The sequence below is a fragment of the Lepisosteus oculatus genome, unplaced genomic scaffold, assembly GCF_040954835.1.
Source record: "Lepisosteus oculatus isolate fLepOcu1 unplaced genomic scaffold, fLepOcu1.hap2 HAP2_SCAFFOLD_544, whole genome shotgun sequence".
Taxonomy (NCBI): domain Eukaryota; kingdom Metazoa; phylum Chordata; class Actinopteri; order Semionotiformes; family Lepisosteidae; genus Lepisosteus; species Lepisosteus oculatus.
Window position 1 is genome coordinate 1 of NW_027168090.1, and position 20,395 is coordinate 20,395.

The 20,395-nt window shown below is 54.1% G+C and overlaps 1 protein-coding gene across 1 annotated transcript; it reads right to left on the reverse strand.

Moving 5' to 3' along the window:
- Positions 1-79: 79 nt before the first annotated feature.
- sgf29 (SAGA complex associated factor 29) lies at positions 80-20,160 on the reverse strand. Its single transcript, XM_069186542.1, has 10 exons — positions 19,781-20,160; positions 16,701-16,778; positions 16,490-16,565; positions 10,188-10,260; positions 8,111-8,175; positions 5,871-6,000; positions 4,004-4,150; positions 3,418-3,453; positions 2,444-2,606; positions 80-551 (listed from the first exon to the last, which is right to left on the reverse strand). The coding sequence occupies exons 2-10, from the start codon at positions 16,773-16,775 to the stop codon at positions 435-437; spliced, it is 882 nt and encodes a 293-aa protein (XP_069042643.1). The 5' UTR covers positions 16,776-16,778; positions 19,781-20,160; the 3' UTR covers positions 80-434.
- Between the last annotated feature and the right edge of the window lie 235 nt (positions 20,161-20,395).

Sequence of the window (20,395 nt, forward strand, 5' to 3'; positions counted from 1 at the left end):
CCAGCCCACACCACGTCTGTGTGCGTCTGTCTGTCTGTGTGTCTGTCTGCGCTGTGATTCACCAGGACACACAGGGGTAGGGGGACTCGTTTATTCAGACGAGTGACACACAGCGATAAAACCAGACCAGACAGGTAAATACAGGCTGGTAGTGTTCACACTCACACTCACACTCACACTCACACTCACACTCACACTCACACTCACACTCACACTCACACTCACACTCACACTCACACTCAGAATACAGAACACACTCAGACTCATCTGAGCGCGCACACACACACTCACTCTTACACTCAGACTCCTGTGCATCTGTGTGACAGGAGAAAAGACTGTCCTGTCACACACTCCCTCACTGTACACACTATATACACTCACAATCTACACACACACACAGAGAGTACTCTCCCTCCCTCTCTCCCTCTCCATCATCACTTCTTCTTGGTCTCCTTGCAGGCGACGACGTATCTCTGAGCCACGTTCAGGGGCGGAGAGTATCCATCAGCATAGGAGGTGTCTTCAAACAGCACAGAGTAATCGTCCTGTGGCTGGGAGTCACAACACAGACACAGAGAGTCAATATCCAGGGACAGCAGTGAGAGAGACAGACAGACACAGAGACACGCAGTGAGAGAGAGACAGACAGACACACAGACACGCAGTGAGAGAGAGAGAGACAGACAGACACACAGACACGCAGTGAGAGAGAGAGGACAGACAGACACACAGACACGCAGTGAGAGAGAGAGACAGACAGACACACAGACACACAGTGAGAGAGAGACAGACTGCTAGAGCACCACACCCAGACTCAACCACATCACAGCACAGATCAAACAGCAATATCTCACACACTGGGACACACACACACAAACACAACATAAACTGGAATGCTACAGAACCTTAAACAGACAATACACACTAGCTGAATATTTGACCAAAATAAAAAATAACAAACAGAAACAGACCCTGACGAAGTACAGGCTCAGTGACCACAACCTGGCCATAGAAACTGGGCGACACAGGCAGACCTGGCTGTCCAGAGAGGACAGGCTCAGTGACCACAGCCTGGACACACACACTGGACACAGGCAGACCTGGTTGTCCAGAGAGGACAGGCTCAGGGACCACAGCCTGGACACACACACTGGACACAGGCAGACCTGGCTGTCCAGAGGGGACAGGCTCAGTGACCACAGCCTGGACACACACACTGGACACAGGCAGACCTGGCTGTCCAGAGGGGACAGGCTCAGTGACCACAGCCTGGACACACACACTGGGTGACACAGACAGACCTGGCTGTCCAGAGAGGACAGGCTCAGGGACCACAGCCTGGACACACACACTGGACACAGGCAGACCTGGCTGTCCAGAGAGGACAGGCTCAGTGACCACAGCCTAGACACACAAACTGGACACAGGCAGACCTGGCTGTCCAGAGAGGACAGGCTCAGTGACCACAGCCTGGACACACACATTGGACACAGGCAGACCTGGCTGTCCAGAGAGGACAGGCTCAGTGACCACAGCCTGGACACACACACTGGACACAGGCAGACCTGGCTGTCCAGAGAGGACAGGCTCAGTGACACAGCCTGGACACAGGCAGACCTGGGTGTCCAGAGAGGACAGGCTCAGTGACCACAACCTGGACACACACACTGGACACAGGCAGACCTGGCTGCCCAGAGAGGACAGGCTCAGTGACCACAGCCTGGACACACACACTGGACACAGGCAGACCTGGCTGCCCAGAGAGGACAGGCTCAGTGACCACAGCCTGGACACACACACTGGACACAGGCAGACCTGGCTGTCCAGAGAGGACAGGCTCAGTGACCACAGCCTGGACACACACACTGGACACAGGCAGACCTGGCTGACCAGAGAGGACAGGCTCAGTGACCACAGCCTGGACACACACACTGGACACAGGCAGACCTGGCTGTCCAGAGAGGACAGGCTGTGCTCCCACTGCCAGCGGGAGAAATAGAGACAGAGGTGCACTTCCTACTGCACTGTGACAGATACTCTGGGATTAGAGAAACATTCTTCCCTAAACTCAGAAATCTAATCCCAGAGTTCCCACACCTGCCAGAATCACAACGGGTCCCAATCCTACTGGGAGAGGGAGGAGGGAACTCAGTTGATCTGGCAGCCCAGTATGTGATCTCCTGTCACAGCCTGAGGAACAGTGAGTCTGTCTCCCAATAATGCTCCAGCCGCCTACAGTATATGTCAATATTATATAATATGTCTTTGTTGTAAATGTCTGTAACATGTCTGTAGATTTTATTTTACTTCTATTTTTTGTTTTGTTCCATGTTAATTGTATTATTTTCATTTGCTTTGGCAACACTGATTGTACCCATCGGTCATGCTAATAAAGCACCTTGAATTGAATTGAATTGAGAGGAGAGAGGAGAGAGACAGGTACCCGGTGGGGGGGTGTGTGTATCAGCGCTCTGTAGAAGCAGGTGGTCTGAGGGTACAGAGCCAGAACCAGCTGGTCTTTGCTGAACAGAGCCTCAGGGTCCGTCTCCGGGTTCGCTTTCCACTGGGGCAGAGGGATGATCCTCCTCCGGGACAGAGTGTGTCTCCTGAGAGAGAGAGAGGGGTTAATACAGACACACTGACTGGACACTCCAGTACATGAACACTGCACTGAGAGAGAGAGGGGTTAATACAGACACACTGACTGGACACTCCAGTACATTAACACTGCACTGAGAGAGAGAGGGGTTCATACACACACACTGACTGGACACTCCAGTACATTAACACTGCACTGAGAGAGAGAGAGGGGTTAATACAGACACACTGACTGGACACTCCAGTACATTAACACTGCACTGAGAGAGAGAGGGGTTAATACACACACACTGACTGGACACTCCAGTACATTAACACTGCACTGAGAGAGAGAGAGAGGGGTTAATACAGACACACTGACTGGACACTCCAGTACATTAACACTGCACTGAGAGAGAGAGGGGTTAATACACACACACTGACTGGACACTCCAGTACATTAACACTGCACTGAGAGAGAGAGGGGTTAATACACACACACTGACTGAACACTCCAGTACATTAACACTGCACTGAGAGAGAGAGGGGTTAATACAGACACACTGACTGGACACTCCAGTACATTAACACTGCACTGAGAGAGAGAGGGGTCAATACACACACACTGACTGGACACTCCAGTAAATTAACACTGCACTGAGAGAGAGAGGGGTTAATACACACACTGACTGGACACTCCAGTACATTAACACTGCACTGAGAGAGAGGGGTTAATACAGACACACTGACTGGACACTCCAGTACATTAACACTGCACTGAGAGAGAGAGAGAGGGGTTCATACAAACACACTGACTGGACAGACAGGAAGTTTACTTACTCTTTTCCTTCTTCATCAATATCATCAACTTCATACCTGAAAGACAGAGAGAGAATCGGTGCTGTAGGGGACACACAGAGGGACACACAGAGTGATCCCTGTACTAAACAGCCCTGCAGCTCCCAGCTAACTGGACAGCACTGGACAACAATGGTCCAACAGATCCGGACCTGAGCCACCGGACCGGCTGTCCTCCTGGTCCAACAGATCCGGACCTGAGCCACCGGACCGCTGTCCTCCTGGTGTAACAGGACCGGACCTGAGCCACCGGACCGGCTGTCCTCCTGGTCCAACAGGACCGGACCTGAGCCACCGGACCGGCTGTCCTCCTGGTGTAACAGGACCGGACCTGAGCCACCGGACCGGCTGTCCTCCTGGTGTAACAGGACCGGACCTGAGCCACCGGACCGGCTGTCCTCCTGGTCCAACAGGACCAGACCTGAGCCACCGGACCGGCTGTCCTCCTGGTCCAACAGGACCGGACCTGAGCCACCGGACCAGCTGTGCATTCCCAGCCCGAGCCTTTTAGGCAGCGATGGCAGATAATTGGTTAATTGGTTAATTGGTTAATGGAAGGCGCGCTCACTTGTTGGTGGAGTGGCTGTAGCTCACGACCTCGGCCAGGATCCACTGCTCGTCGCCGTCCACCGCCTTGACCCGCGCCGCCACCTTGTCGCCCGGCCGCGCCACGTAGTCACTGCTGGCCGGCACAGCGCCACACAGTGGTGGAGGACTGGCAGCGCAGGGAGAGGAGAGAGAGCAGTCAGGCCCAGGACACAACCTCACACAGGAGAGACAGGAGGAGGGCGAGAGCTCACAGAGAGAGAGGAGGAGGAGGGCGAGAGCTCACAGAGAGAGGAGGAGGAGGGTGAGAGCTCACAGAGAGAGACAGGAGGAGGAGGGTGAGAGCTCACAGAGAGAGACAGGAGGAGGGTGAGAGCTCACAGAGAGAGAGGAGGAGGAGGGTGAGAGCTGAGAGAGAGAGAGGAGGAGGAGGGTGAGAGCTGAGAGAGAGAGAGGAGGAGGAGGAGGGTGAGAGCTCACAGAGAGAGAGGAGGAGGAGGGTGAGAGCTCACAGAGAGAGAGGAGGAGGAGGGTGAGAGCTCACAGAGAGAGACAGGAGGAGGGTGAGAGCTCACAGAGAGAGGAGGAGGAGGGTGAGAGCTCACAGAGAGAGAGACAGGAGGAGGGTGAGAGCTCACAGAGAGAGGAGGAGGAGGGCGAGAGCTCACAGAGAGAGAGGAGGAGGAGGGTGAGAGCTCACAGAGAGAGAGGAGGAGGAGGGCGAGAGCTCACAGAGAGAGGAGGAGGAGGGTGAGAGCTCACGGAGAGAGACAGGAGGAGGGTGAGAGCTCACAGAGAGAGAGACAGGAGGAGGGCGAGAGCCCACAGAGAGAGAGAGAGAGACAGGAGGAGGGTGAGAGCTCACAGAGAGAGAGGAGGAGGAGGGTGAGAGCTCACAGAGAGAGACAGGAGGAGGGTGAGAGCTCACAGAGAGAGAGACAGGAGGAGGGTGAGAGCTCACAGGAGAGACAGGAGGAGGGCGAGAGCTCACAGAGAGAGAGGAGGAGGAGGGTGAGAGCTCACAGAGAGAGAGAGAGGAGGAGGAGGGTGAGAGCTCACAGAGAGAGAGACAGGAGGAGGGTGAGAGCTCACAGGAGAGACAGGAGGAGGGCGAGAGCTCACAGAGAGAGGAGGAGGAGGGTGAGAGCTCACAGAGAGAGACAGGAGGAGGAGGGTGAGAGCTCACAGAGAGAGACAGGAGGAGGGTGAGAGCTCACAGAGAGAGAGGAGGAGGGCGAGAGCTCACAGAGAGAGAGGAGGAGGAGGGTGAGAGCTCACAGAGAGGGAGACAGGAGGAGGGTGAGAGCTCACAGAGAGGGAGACAGGAGGAGGAGGGTGAGAGCTCACAGAGAGAGACAGGAGGAGGGTGAGAGCTCACAGAGAGAGAGGAGGAGGGCGAGAGCTCACAGAGAGAGAGGAGGAGGGCGAGAGCTCACAGAGAGAGAGGAGGAGGGCGAGAGCTCACAGAGACGGAGGAGGAGGAGGGTGAGAGCTCACAGAGAGGGAGACAGGAGGAGGGTGAGAGCTCACAGAGAGGGAGACAGGAGGAGGAGGGTGAGAGCTCACAGAGAGAGAGACAGGAGGAGGGTGAGAGCTCACAGAGAGAGAGACAGGAGGAGGGTGAGAGCTGAGAGAGAGAGAGACAGGAGGAGGGTGAGAGCTCACAGAGAGAGAGACAGGAGGAGGAGGGTGAGAGCTCACAGAGAGAGAGGAGGAGGAGGAGGGTGAGAGCTGAGAGAGAGAGAGACAGGAGGAGGGTGAGAGCTCAGAGAGAGAGACAGGAGGAGGGTGAGAGCTCACAGAGAGGCAGGAGGAGAGTGAGAGAGAGACAGACAGGAAGAGAGGAGAGGAGTGAGAGGAGTCAGGAGCTCAGACAGGTGCTGTCTCACCTCTCTCCAGGCTTGCCGATCCACAGGGGTAGCGTCATGGCGGACTGCTGTAGCAGGGTCATGAGCACCCCCCGACGCATCGTCTTCCTGGGGGGGTCACTGTCACTGTACACCCCCGCCATCTTCGCCGCTGAGCGGGGAGGGGGAGAGGGAGAGGGAGAGGGGTTAACACAGCGCCCCTACAGACAGCGCCACCCTCACACCCCGAGACACAGCGCCCCTACAGATAGCACCACCCTCACACCTCACACCCCGAGACACAGCGCCCCTACAGACAGCACCACCCTCACACCTCACACCCCGAGACATAGCGCCCCTACAGACAGCACCACCCTCACACCTCACACCCCGAGACATAGCGCCCCTACAGACAGCGCCACCCTCACACCTCACACCCCGAGACACAGCGCCCCTACAGACAGCACCACCCTCACACCTCACACCCCGAGACACAGCGCCCCTACAGACAGCACCACCCTCACACCTCACACCCCGAGACACAGCGCCCCTACAGACAGCACCACCCTCACACCTCACACCCCGAGACACAGCGCCCCTACAGACAGCACCACCCTCACACCTCACACCCCGAGACATAGCGCCCCTACAGACAGCACCACCCTCACACCTCACACCCCGAGACATAGCGCCCCTACAGACAGCGCCACCCTCACACCCCGAGACACAGCGCCCCTACAGACAGCACCACCCTCACACCTCACACCCCGAGACATAGCGCCCCTACAGACAGCGCCACCCTCACACCCCGAGACACAGCGCCCCTACAGACAGCACCACCCTCACACCTCACACCCCGAGACACAGCGCCCCTACAGACAGCACCACCCTCACACCTCACACCCCGAGACATAGCGCCCCTACAGACAGCACCACCCTCACACCTCACACCCCGAGACACAGCGCCCCTACAGATAGCACCACCCTCACACCCCGAGACACAGCGCCCCTACAGACAGCGCCACCCTCACACCCCGAGACACAGCGCCCCTACAGACAGCGCCACCCTCACACCTCACACCCCGAGACACAGCGCCCCTACAGACAGCACCACCCTCACACCTCACACCCCGAGACATAGCGCCCCTACAGACAGCGCCACCCTCACACCCCGAGACACAGCGCCCCTACAGACAGCACCACCCTCACACCTCACACCCCGAGACACAGCGCCCCTACAGACAGCACCACCCTCACACCTCACACCCCGAGACACAGCGCCCCTACAGACAGCACCACCCTCACACCTCACACCCCGAGACATAGCGCCCCTACAGACAGCGCCACCCTCACACCCCGAGACACAGCGCCCCTACAGACAGCACCACCCTCACACCTCACACCCCGAGACATAGCGCCCCTACAGACAGCACCACCCTCACACCTCACACCCCGAGACACAGCGCCCCTACAGACAGCACCACCCTCACACCTCACACCCCGAGACACAGCGCCCCTACAGACAGCGCCACCCTCACACCCCGAGACACAGCGCCCCTACAGACAGCACCACCCTCACACCTCACACCCCGAGACACAGCGCCCCTACAGACAGCACCACCCTCACACCTCACACCCCGAGACACAGCGCCCCTACAGACAGCACCACCCTCACACCTCACACCCCGAGACACAGCGCCCCTACAGACAGCGCCACCCTCACACCCCGAGACACAGCGCCCCTACAGACAGCACCACCCTCACACCTCACACCCCGAGACATAGCGCCCCTACAGACAGCGCCACCCTCACACCTCACACCCCGAGACACAGCGCCCCTACAGACAGCACCACCCTCACACCTCACACCCCGAGACACAGCGCCCCTACAGACAGCACCACCCTCACACCTCACACCCCGAGACACAGCGCCCCTACAGACAGCACCACCCTCACACCTCACACCCCGAGACACAGCGCCCCTACAGACAGCACCACCCTCACACCTCACACCCCGAGACACAGCGCCCCTACAGACAGCACCACCCTCACACCTCACACCCCGAGACACAGCGCCCCTACAGACAGCACCACCCTCACACCTCACACCCCGAGACACAGCGCCCCTACAGACAGCACCACCCTCACACCTCACACCCCGAGACACAGCGCCCCTACAGACAGCGCCACCCTCACACCCCGAGACACAGCGCCCCTAAAGACAGGATCGATATGTAAGGGCTGCCCCACACACACACACACACACACACACACAGACTCACCAATGCGTCTCTCCTCCAGCAGTGACTTGATCTCGGCGATCTTGTCGAGAGCGTGTCGGAGTATACTGAGACAGGAGAGACAGGAGGTCAGAGTGTCGGAGTATACTGAGACAGGAGAGACAGGAGGTCAGAGTGTGGGAGTATACTGAGACAGGAGAGACAGGAGGTCAGAGTGTGGGAGTATACCGAGACAGGAGAGACAGGAGGTCAGAGTGTGGGAGTATACCGAGACAGGAGGTCAGAGTGTGGGAGTATACCGAGACAGGAGAGACAGGAGGTCAGAGTGTGGGAGTATACCGAGACAGGAGGTCAGAGTGTGGGAGTATACCGAGACAGGAGAGACAGGAGGTCAGAGTGTGGGAGTATACCGAGACAGGAGAGACAGGAGGTCAGAGTGTGGGAGTATACTGAGACAGGAGAGACAGGAGGTCAGAGTGTGGGAGTATACTGAGACAGGAGAGACAGGAGGTCAGAGTGTGGGAGTATACTGAGACAGGAGAGACAGGAGGTCAGAGTGTCGGAGTATACTGAGACAGGAGAGACAGGAGGTCAGAGTGTCGGAGTATACTGAGACAGGAGACAGGAGGTCAGAGTGTCGGAGAATACTGAGACAGGAGAGACAGGAGGTCAGAGTGTGGGAGTATACCGAGACAGGAGAGACAGGAGGTCAGAGTGTGGGAGTATACCGAGACAGGAGAGACAGGAGGTCAGAGTGTGGGAGTATACTGAGACAGGGGGGACAGGAGGTCAGAGTGTGGGAGTATACTGAGACAGGAGAGACAGGAGGTCAGAGTGTGGGAGTATACCGAGACAGGAGAGACAGGAGGTCAGAGTGTGGGAGTATACCGAGACAGGAGAGACAGGAGGTCAGAGTGTCGGAGTATACTGAGACAGGAGAGACAGGAGGTCAGAGTGTCGGAGTATATTGAGACAGGAGAGACAGGAGGTCAGAGTGTCGGAGTATACTGAGACAGGAGGTCAGAGTGTCGGAGTATACTGAGACAGGAGAGACAGGAGGTCAGAGTGTCGAAGTATACTGAGACAGGAGAGACAGGAGGTCAGAGTGTCGAAGTATACTGAGACAGGAGAGACAGGGTGTCAGAGTGTCTGAGAATACTGAGACAGGAGGTCAGAGTGTCGGAGTATACCGAGACAGGAGAGACAGGAGGTCAGAGTGTCGGAGTATACTGAGACAGGAGAGACAGGAGGTCAGAGTGTCGGAGTATACCGAGACAGGAGAGACAGGAGGTCAGAGTGTCGGAGTATATTGAGACAGGAGAGACAGGAGGTCAGAGTGTCGGAGTATACTGAGACAGGAGAGAAAGGAGGTCAGAGTGTAGGAGTATACTGAGACAGGAGAGACAGGAGGTCAGAGTGTCAGTGTGTCTGAGAAATCATGAGACAGGAGAGACAGGAGGTCAGAGTGTCGAAGTATACTGAGACAGGAGAGACAGGAGGTCAGAGTGTAGGAGTATACTGAGACAGGAGAGACAGGAGGTCAGAGTGTCGAAGTATACTGAGACAGGAGAGACAGGAGGTCAGAGTGTCAGTGTGTCTGAGAAATCATGAGACAGGAGAGACAGGAGGTCAGAGTGTCAGAGTATACTGAGACAGGAGAGACAGGAGGTCAGAGTGTCAGTGTGTCTGAGAAATCATGAGACAGGAGAGACAGGAGGTCAGAGTGTCGGAGTATACTGAGACAGGAGAGACAGGAGGTCAGAGTGTCGGAGTATACTGAGACAGGAGAGACAGGAGGTCAGAGTGTCGGAGTATACTGAGACAGGAGAGACAGGAGGTCAGAGTGTCGGAGTATACTGAGACAGGAGAGACAGGAGGTCAGAGTGTCGGAGTACACTGAGACAGGAGAGACAGGAGGTCAGAGTGTCGGAGTATACTGAGACAGGAGAGACAGGAGGTCAGAGTGTCGGAGTATACTGAGACAGGAGAGACAGGAGGTCAGAGTGAAGCACCCCTGCCGGGGATCCGGCCTCCTGCAAACTTTCACTCACTGATCCGACGAGCTGGCGAGACCTGCAGGTAACACCCAGACCAACTCCAAAACACCCGTCTCACTCACCTGCACTCAGCCTCTGCGTCAGCCTTCGCTGTGGTATACAACCCCCTGAGCTTCGTCCGGTAATATGGAGACGCTGAAGAGACAGACAGAGAGACGGGTTAATACAGACACACTGACTGGACACTCCAGTACATTAACACTGCACTGAGAGAGAGAGGGGTTAATACACACACACTGACTGGACACTCCAGTACATGAACACTGCACTGAGAGAGAGGGGTTAATACAGACACACTGACTGGACACTCCAGTACATTAACACTGCACTGAGAGAGAGAGGGGTTCATACAGACACACTGACTGGACACTCCAGTACATTAACACTGCACTGAGAGAGAGAGGGGTTAATACACACACACTGACTGGACACTCCAGTACATGAACACTGCACTGAGAGAGAGGGGTTAATACAGACACACTGACTGGACACTCCAGTACATTAACACTGCACTGAGAGAGAGGGGTTAATACACACACACTGACTGGACACTCCAGTACATTAACACTGCACTGAGAGAGAGAGGGGTTCATACAGACACACTGACTGGACACTCCAGTACATTAACACTGCACTGAGAGAGAGAGAGGGGTTAATACAGACACACTGACTGGACACTCCAGTACATTAACACTGCACTGAGAGAGAGAGGGGTTCATACAGACACACTGACTGGACACTCCAGTACATTAACACTGCACTGAGAGAGAGAGAGGGGTTAATACAGACACACTGACTGGACACTCCAGTACATTAACACTGCACTGAGAGAGAGAGGGGTTAATACAGACACACTGACTGGACACTCCAGTACATCAACACTGCACTGAGAGAGAGAGGGGTTCATACAGACACACTGACTGGACACTCCAGTACATTAACACTGCACTGAGAGAGAGAGAGGGGTTAATACAGACACACTGACTGGACACTCCAGTACATTAACACTGCACTGAGAGAGAGAGGGGTTAATACAGACACACTGACTGGACACTCCAGTACATTAACACTGCACTGAGAGAGAGAGAGAGGGGTTCATACAGACACACTGACTGGACACTCCAGTACATTAACACTGCACTGAGAGAGAGAGGGGGGTTAATACAGACACACTGACTGGACACTCCAGTACATTAACACTGCACTGAGAGAGAGAGGGGTTAATACAGACACACTGACTGGACACTCCAGTACATTAACACTGCACTGAGAGAGAGGGGGGTTAATACAGACACACTGACTGGACACTCCAGTACATTAACACTGCACTGAGAGAGAGAGGGGGGTTAATACAGACACACTGACTGGACACTCCAGTACATTAACACTGCACTGAGAGAGAGAGGGGTTAATACAGACACACTGACTGGACACTCCAGGACATTAACACTGCACTGAGAGAGAGAGGGGTTCATACACACACACTGACTGGACACTCCAGTACATTAACACTGCACTGAGAGAGAGAGGGGTTCATACACACACACTGACTGGACACTCCAGTACATTAACACTGCACTGAGAGAGAGAGGGGTTAATACAGACACACTGACTGGACACTCCAGTACATTAACACTGCACTGAGAGAGAGAGGATGCCCAACAACTACCGGGGCATCTGTGTGAACAGTAACCTGGGGAAGGTATTCTGCAGTATCCTAAATACACGAATACTGGCCTTCCTTACCGAACACAATGTCCTGAGTAAAAGTCAGATTGGCTTCTTGCCAGATCACCGCACATCTGATCACATTTACACCCTACACACACTGATAGACAAACACGTCCACCAAAAACACAAAGGAAAAATTTTTGCCTGCTTTGTCGATTTCAAAAAAGCATTTGACTCGATTTGGCATGAGAGATTGTTTTATAAACTACTCCAAAGTGGCATAGGGGGCAAAGTGTACGACATCATTAAATCAATGTATTCAGAGAGCAAATGTGCAGTGAAAATTGGAAACAAAAGGACTAAATTCTTCACCCAAGGCCGCGGGGTGAGACAGGGCTGCAGCCTGAGCCCAACACTGTTCAATATCTATATCAATGAATTAGCAGGAATGTTGGAGCAGTCTGCAGCTCCTGGTCTTACACTACACGACACAGAAATCAAGTTCCTGCTCTACGCAGATGACCTGGTCCTGCTGTCGCCCACAGAACAGGGGCTGCAGCAGAACCTGGCACTGCTGGAGCAGTACTGTCAGACCTGGGCACTGACAGTCAATCTGGACAAGACCAGAGTTATGGTTTTCCAGAAGAAAGCCAGACCTCAGGGAAACAGGTACAAATTCACACTGAACAAGAACACATTGGAGCACACATCCAGCTACACATATCTCGGTCTCACCATCAGCTCTTCCGGGAGTTTTGACCTGGCAGTGAAGGCACTGAGGGAGAAGGCACTCAGGACTTTCTACGCAATAAGAAGGAGGCTCTTCAACATCAACCCACCAACAAGAATCTGGCTCCAAATATTTGAAAGTGTAATCCAACCCATTGCCCTATACGGCAGTGAAGTTTGGGGTCCCCTCACAGACCAGGATTACACCCAATGGGACAAACACCCCACAGAAACTCTGCACATGGAGATCTGTAGAATCATCCTCCGTGTGCAGAGAAAAACTCCTAACAACGGGTGCAGGGCCGAATTAGGCCAGTACCCACTATTGATAAACATACAGAAAAGAATATTAAAGTATTGGCTACACCTAAAAAACAGTGACCAAAATTCCTACCACCACAAAGCCCTGCTGAGCCAAGAGCTGAGCCCAAAACAGAGCCCCCTGAGCCAGCTGGTCCTGAGGCTCACCGACCTGAGCCACACCAACACTAACCAGCCTCAGGACAGCACTGCTAGAGCACCACAACCCAGACTCAACCACATCACAGCACAGATCAAACAGCAATATTTCACACACTGGGACACACACACACAAACACAACATCAACTGGAATGCTACAGAACCTTAAACAGACAATACACACTAGCTGAATATTTGACCAAAATAAAAAATAACAAACAGAAACAGACCCTGACGAAGTACAGGCTCAGTGACCACAACCTGGCCATAGAAACTGGGCGACACAGGCAGACCTGGCTGCCCAGAGAGGACAGGCTGTGCTCCCACTGCCAGCAGGGAGAAATAGAGACAGAGGTGCACTTCCTACTGCACTGTGACAGGTACTCTGGGATTAGAGAAACATTCTTCCCGAAATTCAGAAATCTAATCCCAGAGTTCCCACACCTGCCAAAACCACAACAGGTCCCAATCCTACTGGGAGAGGGAGGAGGGAACTCAGTTGATCTGGCAGCCCAGTATGTGATCTCCTGTCACAGCCTGAGGAACAGGGAGTCCGTCTCCCAATAATGCTCCAGCTGCCTACAGTATGTCAATATTATATAATATGTCTTTGTTGTAAATGTCTGTAACATGTCTGTAGATTTTATTTTACTTCTATTTTTTGTTTTGTTCTATGTTAATTTTATTATTTTTATTTGCTTTGGCAACACTGATTGTACCCATCGGTCATGCTAATAAAGCACCTTGAATTGAATTGAAAATTGAGAGGGGAGAGAGAGGGGAGAGAGAGAGGGGAGAGAGAGGGGAGAGAGAGAGGGGAGAGAGAGAGGGGAGAGAGAGAGGGGAGAGAGAGGGGAGAGAGAGAGGAGAGAGAGAGGGGAGAGAGAGGGGAGAGAGAGGGGAGAGAGAGAGGGGAGAGAGAGAGGGGAGAGAGAGGGGAGAGAGAGAGGGGAGAGAGAGGGGAGAGAGAGAGGGGAGAGAGAGAGGGGAGAGAGAGGGGAGAGAGAGGGGAGAGAGAGGGGAGAGAGAGGAGAGAGAGGAGGGAGAGAGGGGAGAGAGGGGAGAGAGAGGGATATTATTATATAATATCGACATATACCTACAGTATATGTCGATATTATATAATATGTCTTTGTTGTAAATGTCTGTAACATGTCTGTAGATTTTATTTTACTTCTATTTTTTGTTTTGTTCTATGTTAATTTTATTATTTTTATTTGCTTTGGCAACACTGATTGTACCCATCGGTCATGCTAATAAAGCACCTTGAATTGAATTGAATTGAATTGAGAGGGGTCAATACACTGCACAGAGAGAGAGAGGGGTCAATACAGACACACTGACTGGACACTCCAGTACATGAACACTGCACTGAGAGAGAGAGGGGTTAATACAGACACACTGACTGGACACTCCAGTACATTAACACTGCACTGAGAGAGAGAGGGGTTAATACACACACACTGACTGGACACTCCAGTACATTAACACTGCACTGAGAGAGAGAGAGGGGTTAATACACACACACTGACTGGACACTCCAGTACATTAACACTGCACTGAGAGAGAGAGGGGTTAATACAGACACACTGACTGGACACTCCAGTACATGAACACTGCACTGAGAGAGAGGGGTTAATACAGACACACTGACTGGACACTCCAGTACATGAACACTGCACTGAGAGAGAGAGGGGTTCATACAGACACACTGACTGGACACTCCAGTACATTAACACTGCACTGAGAGAGAGAGGGGTTAATACACACACACTGACTGGACACTCCAGTACATTAACACTGCACTGAGAGTGAGAGAGGGGTTAATACACACACACTGACTGGACACTCCAGTACATTAACACTGCACTGAGAGAGAGAGGGGTTAATACAGACACACTGACTGGACACTCCAGTACATGAACACTGCACTGAGAGAGAGAGGGGTTCATACAGACACACTGACTGGACACTCCAGTACATGAACACTGCACTGAGAGAGAGAGGGGTTCATACAGACACACTGACTGGACACTCCAGTACATGAACACTGCACTGAGAGAGAGAGGGGTTCATACAGACACACTGACTGGACACTCCAGTACATTAACACTGCACTGAGAGAGAGAGGGGTTAATACACACACACTGACTGGACACTCCAGTACATTAACACTGCACTGAGAGAGAGAGAGGGGTTAATACACACACACTGACTGGACACTCCAGTACATGAACACTGCACTGAGAGAGAGAGGGGTTAATACAGACACACTGACTGGACACTCCAGGACATTAACACTGCACTGAGAGAGAGAGAGGGGTTAATACACACACACTGACTGGACACTCCAGTACATGAACACTGCACTGAGAGAGAGGGGTTAATACAGACACACTGACTGGACACTCCAGGACATTTACACTGCACTGAGAGAGAGAGAGGGGTTAATACACACACACTGACTGGACACTCCAGTACATGAACACTGCACTGAGAGAGAGGGGGGTTAATACAGACACACTGACTGGACACTCCAGTACATGAACACTGCACTGAGAGAGAGAGGGGTTAATACACACACACTGACTGGACACTCCAGTACATTAACACTGCACTGAGAGAGAGAGGGGTTAATACACACACACTGACTGGACACTCCAGTACATGAACACTGCACTGAGAGAGAGAGGGGTTAATACAGACACACTGACTGGACACTCCAGTACATTAACACTGCACTGAGAGAGAGGGGTTAATACAGACACACTGACTGGACACTCCAGTACATGAACACTGCACTGAGAGAGAGGGGTTAATACAGACACACTGACTGGACACTCCAGTACATGAACACTGCACTGAGAGAGAGAGGGGTTAATACACACACTGACTGGACACTCCAGTACATTAACACTGCACTGAGAGAGAGAGAGGGGTTAATACACACACTGACTGGACACTCCAGTACATTAACACTGCACTGAGAGAGAGAGGGGTTAATACAGACACACTGACTGGACACTCCAGTACATTAACACTGCACTGAGAGAGAGAGGGGTTAATACAGACACACTGACTGGACACTCCAGTACATTAACACTGCACTGAGAGAGAGAGAGGGGTTAATACACACACACTGACTGGACACTCCAGTACATTAACACTGCACTGAGAGAGAGAGGGGTTAATACACACACTGACTGGACACTCCAGTACATTAACACTGCACTGAGAGAGAGAGGGGTTAATACAGACACACTGACTGGACACTCCAGTACATGAACACTGCACTGAGAGAGAGAGGGGTTAATACACACACTGACTGGACACTCCAGTACATTAACACTGCACTGAGAGAGAGAGAGGGGTTAATACACACACACTGACTGGACACTCCAGTACATTAACACTGCACTGAGAGAGAGAGGGGTTAATACAGACACACTGACTGGACACTCCAGTACATGAACACTGCACTGAGAGAGAGAGAAGGGGTCTCACTCTTGTTCTCGGTCTGCATCCTCTCGTGTGTCTTCTGGATGTTGAGCAGGTTGTGTTCACTGCGAGAGCGCTCCTCCTGTGGCGAGACAGACAGTCAGACAGGGGGGGCGCAGGGGCGCAGGGGCGCAGGGCGCAGGGCGCAGGGGCGCAGGGGGGCAGGGGGGCAGGGGGGCAGGGGCGCAGACCTGCTCTGCTCTCTCTCCTCTCTCACCTGCGTCTGCTTGATCAGCTGGTGCAGCTCTCCCAGCAGCTCGGAGATCTTGGTGTCAGCAGAGACCAGAGCCATGATCTGAGGAGAGACAGACAGGTCACTGACCGCTGAAACCCACTGCTGTCCAGGCCACCGGTCAGTACAGATCCCGGGACACCGTCAGTAAGAGTAGGGGTGTCCAGTCCGCTGGTCAGTACAGATCCCGGGACACCGTCAGTAAGAGTAGGGGTGTCCAGGCCACCGGTCAGTACAGATCCCAGGACACCGTCAGTAAGAGTAGGGGTGTCCAGTCCGCTGGTCAGTACAGATCCCAGGACACTGTCAGTAAGAGTAGGGGTGTCCAGTCCGCTGGTCAGTAAGAGTAGGGGTGTCCAGGCCACCGGTCAGTACAGATCCCAGGACACCGTCAGTAAGAGTAGGGGTGTCCAGTCCGCTGGTCAGTACAGATCCCAGGACACTGTCAGTAAGAGTAGGGGTGTCCAGTCCGCTGGTCAGTACAGATCCCGGGACACCGTCAGTAAGAGTAGGGGTGTCCAGGCCACCGGTCAGTACAGATCCCAGGACACCGTCAGTAAGAGTAGGGGTGTCCAGTCCGCTGGTCAGTACAGATCCCAGGACACTGTCAGTAAGAGTAGGGGTGTCCAGTCCGCTGGTCAGTACAGATCCCGGGACACTGTCAGTAAGAGTAGGGGTGTCCAGTCCGCTGGTCAGTACAGATCCCGGGACACTGTCAGTAAGAGTAGGGGTGTCCAGTCCGCTGGTCAGTACAGATCCCGGGACACTGTCAGTAAGAGTAGGGGTGTCCAGTCCGCTGGTCAGTACAGATCCCAGGACACCGTCAGTAAGAGTAGGGGTGTCCAGTCCGCTGGTCAGTACAGATCCCAGGACACTGTCAGTAAGAGTAGGGGTGTCCAGTCCGCTGGTCAGTACAGATCCCAGGACACTGTCAGTAAGAGTAGGGGTGTCCAGTCCGCTGGTCAGTACAGATCCCGGGACACCGTCAGTAAGAGTAGGGGTGTCCAGTCCACTGGTCAGTACAGATCCCAGGACACCGTCAGTAAGAGTAGGGGTGTCCAGTCCGCTGGTCAGTACAGATCCCGGGACACTGTCAGTAAGAGTAGGGGTGTCCAGTCCGCTGGTCAGTACAGATCCCAGGACACTGTCAGTAAGAGTAGGGGTGTCCAGTCCACTGGTCAGTACAGATCCCAGGACACTGTCAGTAAGAGTAGGGGTGTCCTGACTGCTGGTCAGTACAGATCCCAGGACACTGTCAGTAAGAGTAGGGGTGTCCAGTCCGCTGGTCAGTACAGATCCCAGGACACTGTCAGTAAGAGTAGGGGTGTCCAGTCCGCTGGTCAGTACAGATCCCAGGACACTGTCAGTAAGAGTAGGGGTGTCCAGTCCACTGGTCAGTACAGATCCCAGGACACTGTCAGTAAGAGTATGGGTGTCCAGTCCGCTGGTCAGTACAGATCCCGGGACACCGTCAGTAAGAGTAGGGGTGTCCAGTCCGCTGGTCAGTACAGATCCCAGGACACTGTCAGTAAGAGTAGGGGTGTCCTGACTGCTGGTCAGTACAGATCCCGGGACACTGTCAGTAAGAGTAGGGGTGTCCAGTCCACTGGTCAGTACAGATCCCAGGACACTGTCAGTAAGAGTAGGGGTGTCCTGACTGCTGGTCAGTACAGATCCCAGGACACTGTCAGTAAGAGTAGGGGTGTCCAGTCCGCTGGTCAGTACAGATCCCAGGACACCGTCAGTAAGAGTAGGGGTGTCCAGTCCACTGGTCAGTACAGATCCCAGGACACTGTCAGTAAGAGTAGGGGTGTCCAGTCCACTGGTCAGTACAGATCCCAGGACACTGTCAGTAAGAGTAGGGGTGTCCAGTCCACTGGTCAGTACAGATCCCCGGACACTGTCAGTAAGAGTAGGGGTGTCCTGACTGCTGGTCAGTACAGATCCCAGGACACTGTCAGTAAGAGTAGGGGTGTCCAGTCCACTGGTCAGTACAGATCCCAGGACACTGTCAGTAAGAGTAGGGGTGTCCTGACTGCTGGTCAGTACAGATCCCAGGACACTGTCAGTAAGAGTAGGGGTGTCCTGACTGCTGGTCAGTACAGATCCCGGGACACTGTCAGTAAGAGTAGGGGTGTCCAGTCCACTGGTCAGTACAGATCCCAGGACACTGTCAGTAAGAGTAGGGGTGTCCTGACTGCTGGTCAGTACAGATCCCAGGACACTGTCAGTAAGAGTAGGGGTGTCCTGACTGCTGGTCAGTACAGATCCCAGGACACTGTCAGTAAGAGTAGGGGTGTCCAGTCCGCTGGTCAGTACAGATCCCAGGACACCGTCAGTAAGAGTAGGGGTGTCCAGTCCACTGGTCAGTACAGATCCCAGGACACTGTCAGTAAGAGTAGGGGTGTCCAGTCCACTGGTCAGTACAGATCCCAGGACACTGTCAGTAAGAGTAGGGGTGTCCAGTCCACTGGTCAGTACAGATCCCCGGACACTGTCAGTAAGAGTAGGGGTGTCCTGACTGCTGGTCAGTACAGATCCCAGGACACTGTCAGTAAGAGTAGGGGTGTCCAGTCCACTGGTCAGTACAGATCCCAGGACACTGTCAGTAAGAGTAGGGGTGTCCTGACTGCTGGTCAGTACAGATCCCGGGACACTGTCAGTAAGAGTAGGGGTGTCCAGTCCGCTGGTCAGTACAGATCCTGGGACACTGTCAGTAAGAGTAGGGGTGTCCAGTCCGCTGGTCAGTACAGATCCCAGGACACCGTCAGTAAGAGTAGGGGTGTCCAGTCCGCTGGTCAGTACAGATCCCAGGACACGGTGGTCAGTCTGGAGGTGAAACAGAAGCACAGGTAGTCAGACTGTCCGGGCGGTTCCGGACCCCAGAGCCTCACCGCCTCCCCCACAGACCCAAAGTCAGGCCCGGCGGAGCGCAGTTCTGAACCGGCCCGGTGCAGCGGGACCGGGCTGTCGGTCGGGTACAGACATCGCCTCGGCCGCGGGGGCAGAGCCCGTTATCACTGTCGCTATCTCCGCCATTATCACGATCATTGATATGTACTCACGCTCGCTGGGCCCAGAGTCCGGTCCCGCTGCCGCGCTCCGCGCCACACGACCCGCTGTGTTGTGACTTGTCGGTCCCGACTGAGCCAGCGCCGAGGCCGCCGCGGAGCAGCGAGTCCGCAATCACGTGACGGGGGCGCGGAAGGCCGCGGCGACGGGTGCCGGCGAGGGACGCACAGAGCCCCGGCCGGACGAGCGCTGCCGGCGGGGAAAGGAGAGAGAGAGGCTGAGGCTCTCTTGCTCACGGCTCCTCCACAGCGACGTGAAATCCAGTCCAACCGTGTTGTCTAAACAGGAGACGCTGTGCTTCACCACCACCCCTCCAGATCCAGACACACACAGACAGCGTCACACCGCTCCCCACCAGGCCTGGAGGACCAAGGCAGTGTGGGAGCTGTAGTTTTTGTGATCGAATGATGGTGTGGGACCTATAGTCCAGTCAGAAGGGCACTGTGGGAGCTGTAGTCTCTTTAGCAGGGCATTGTGGGAGCTGTAGTCTTTTGAACATGGCAGTGTGGGAGGTGTAGTCTCTTGAGAAGAGCAGTGTGGGAGCTGTAGTCTCTTGAGAAGAGCAGTGTGGGAGCTGTAGCCTGTTGAGAAGAGCAGTGTGGGAGCTG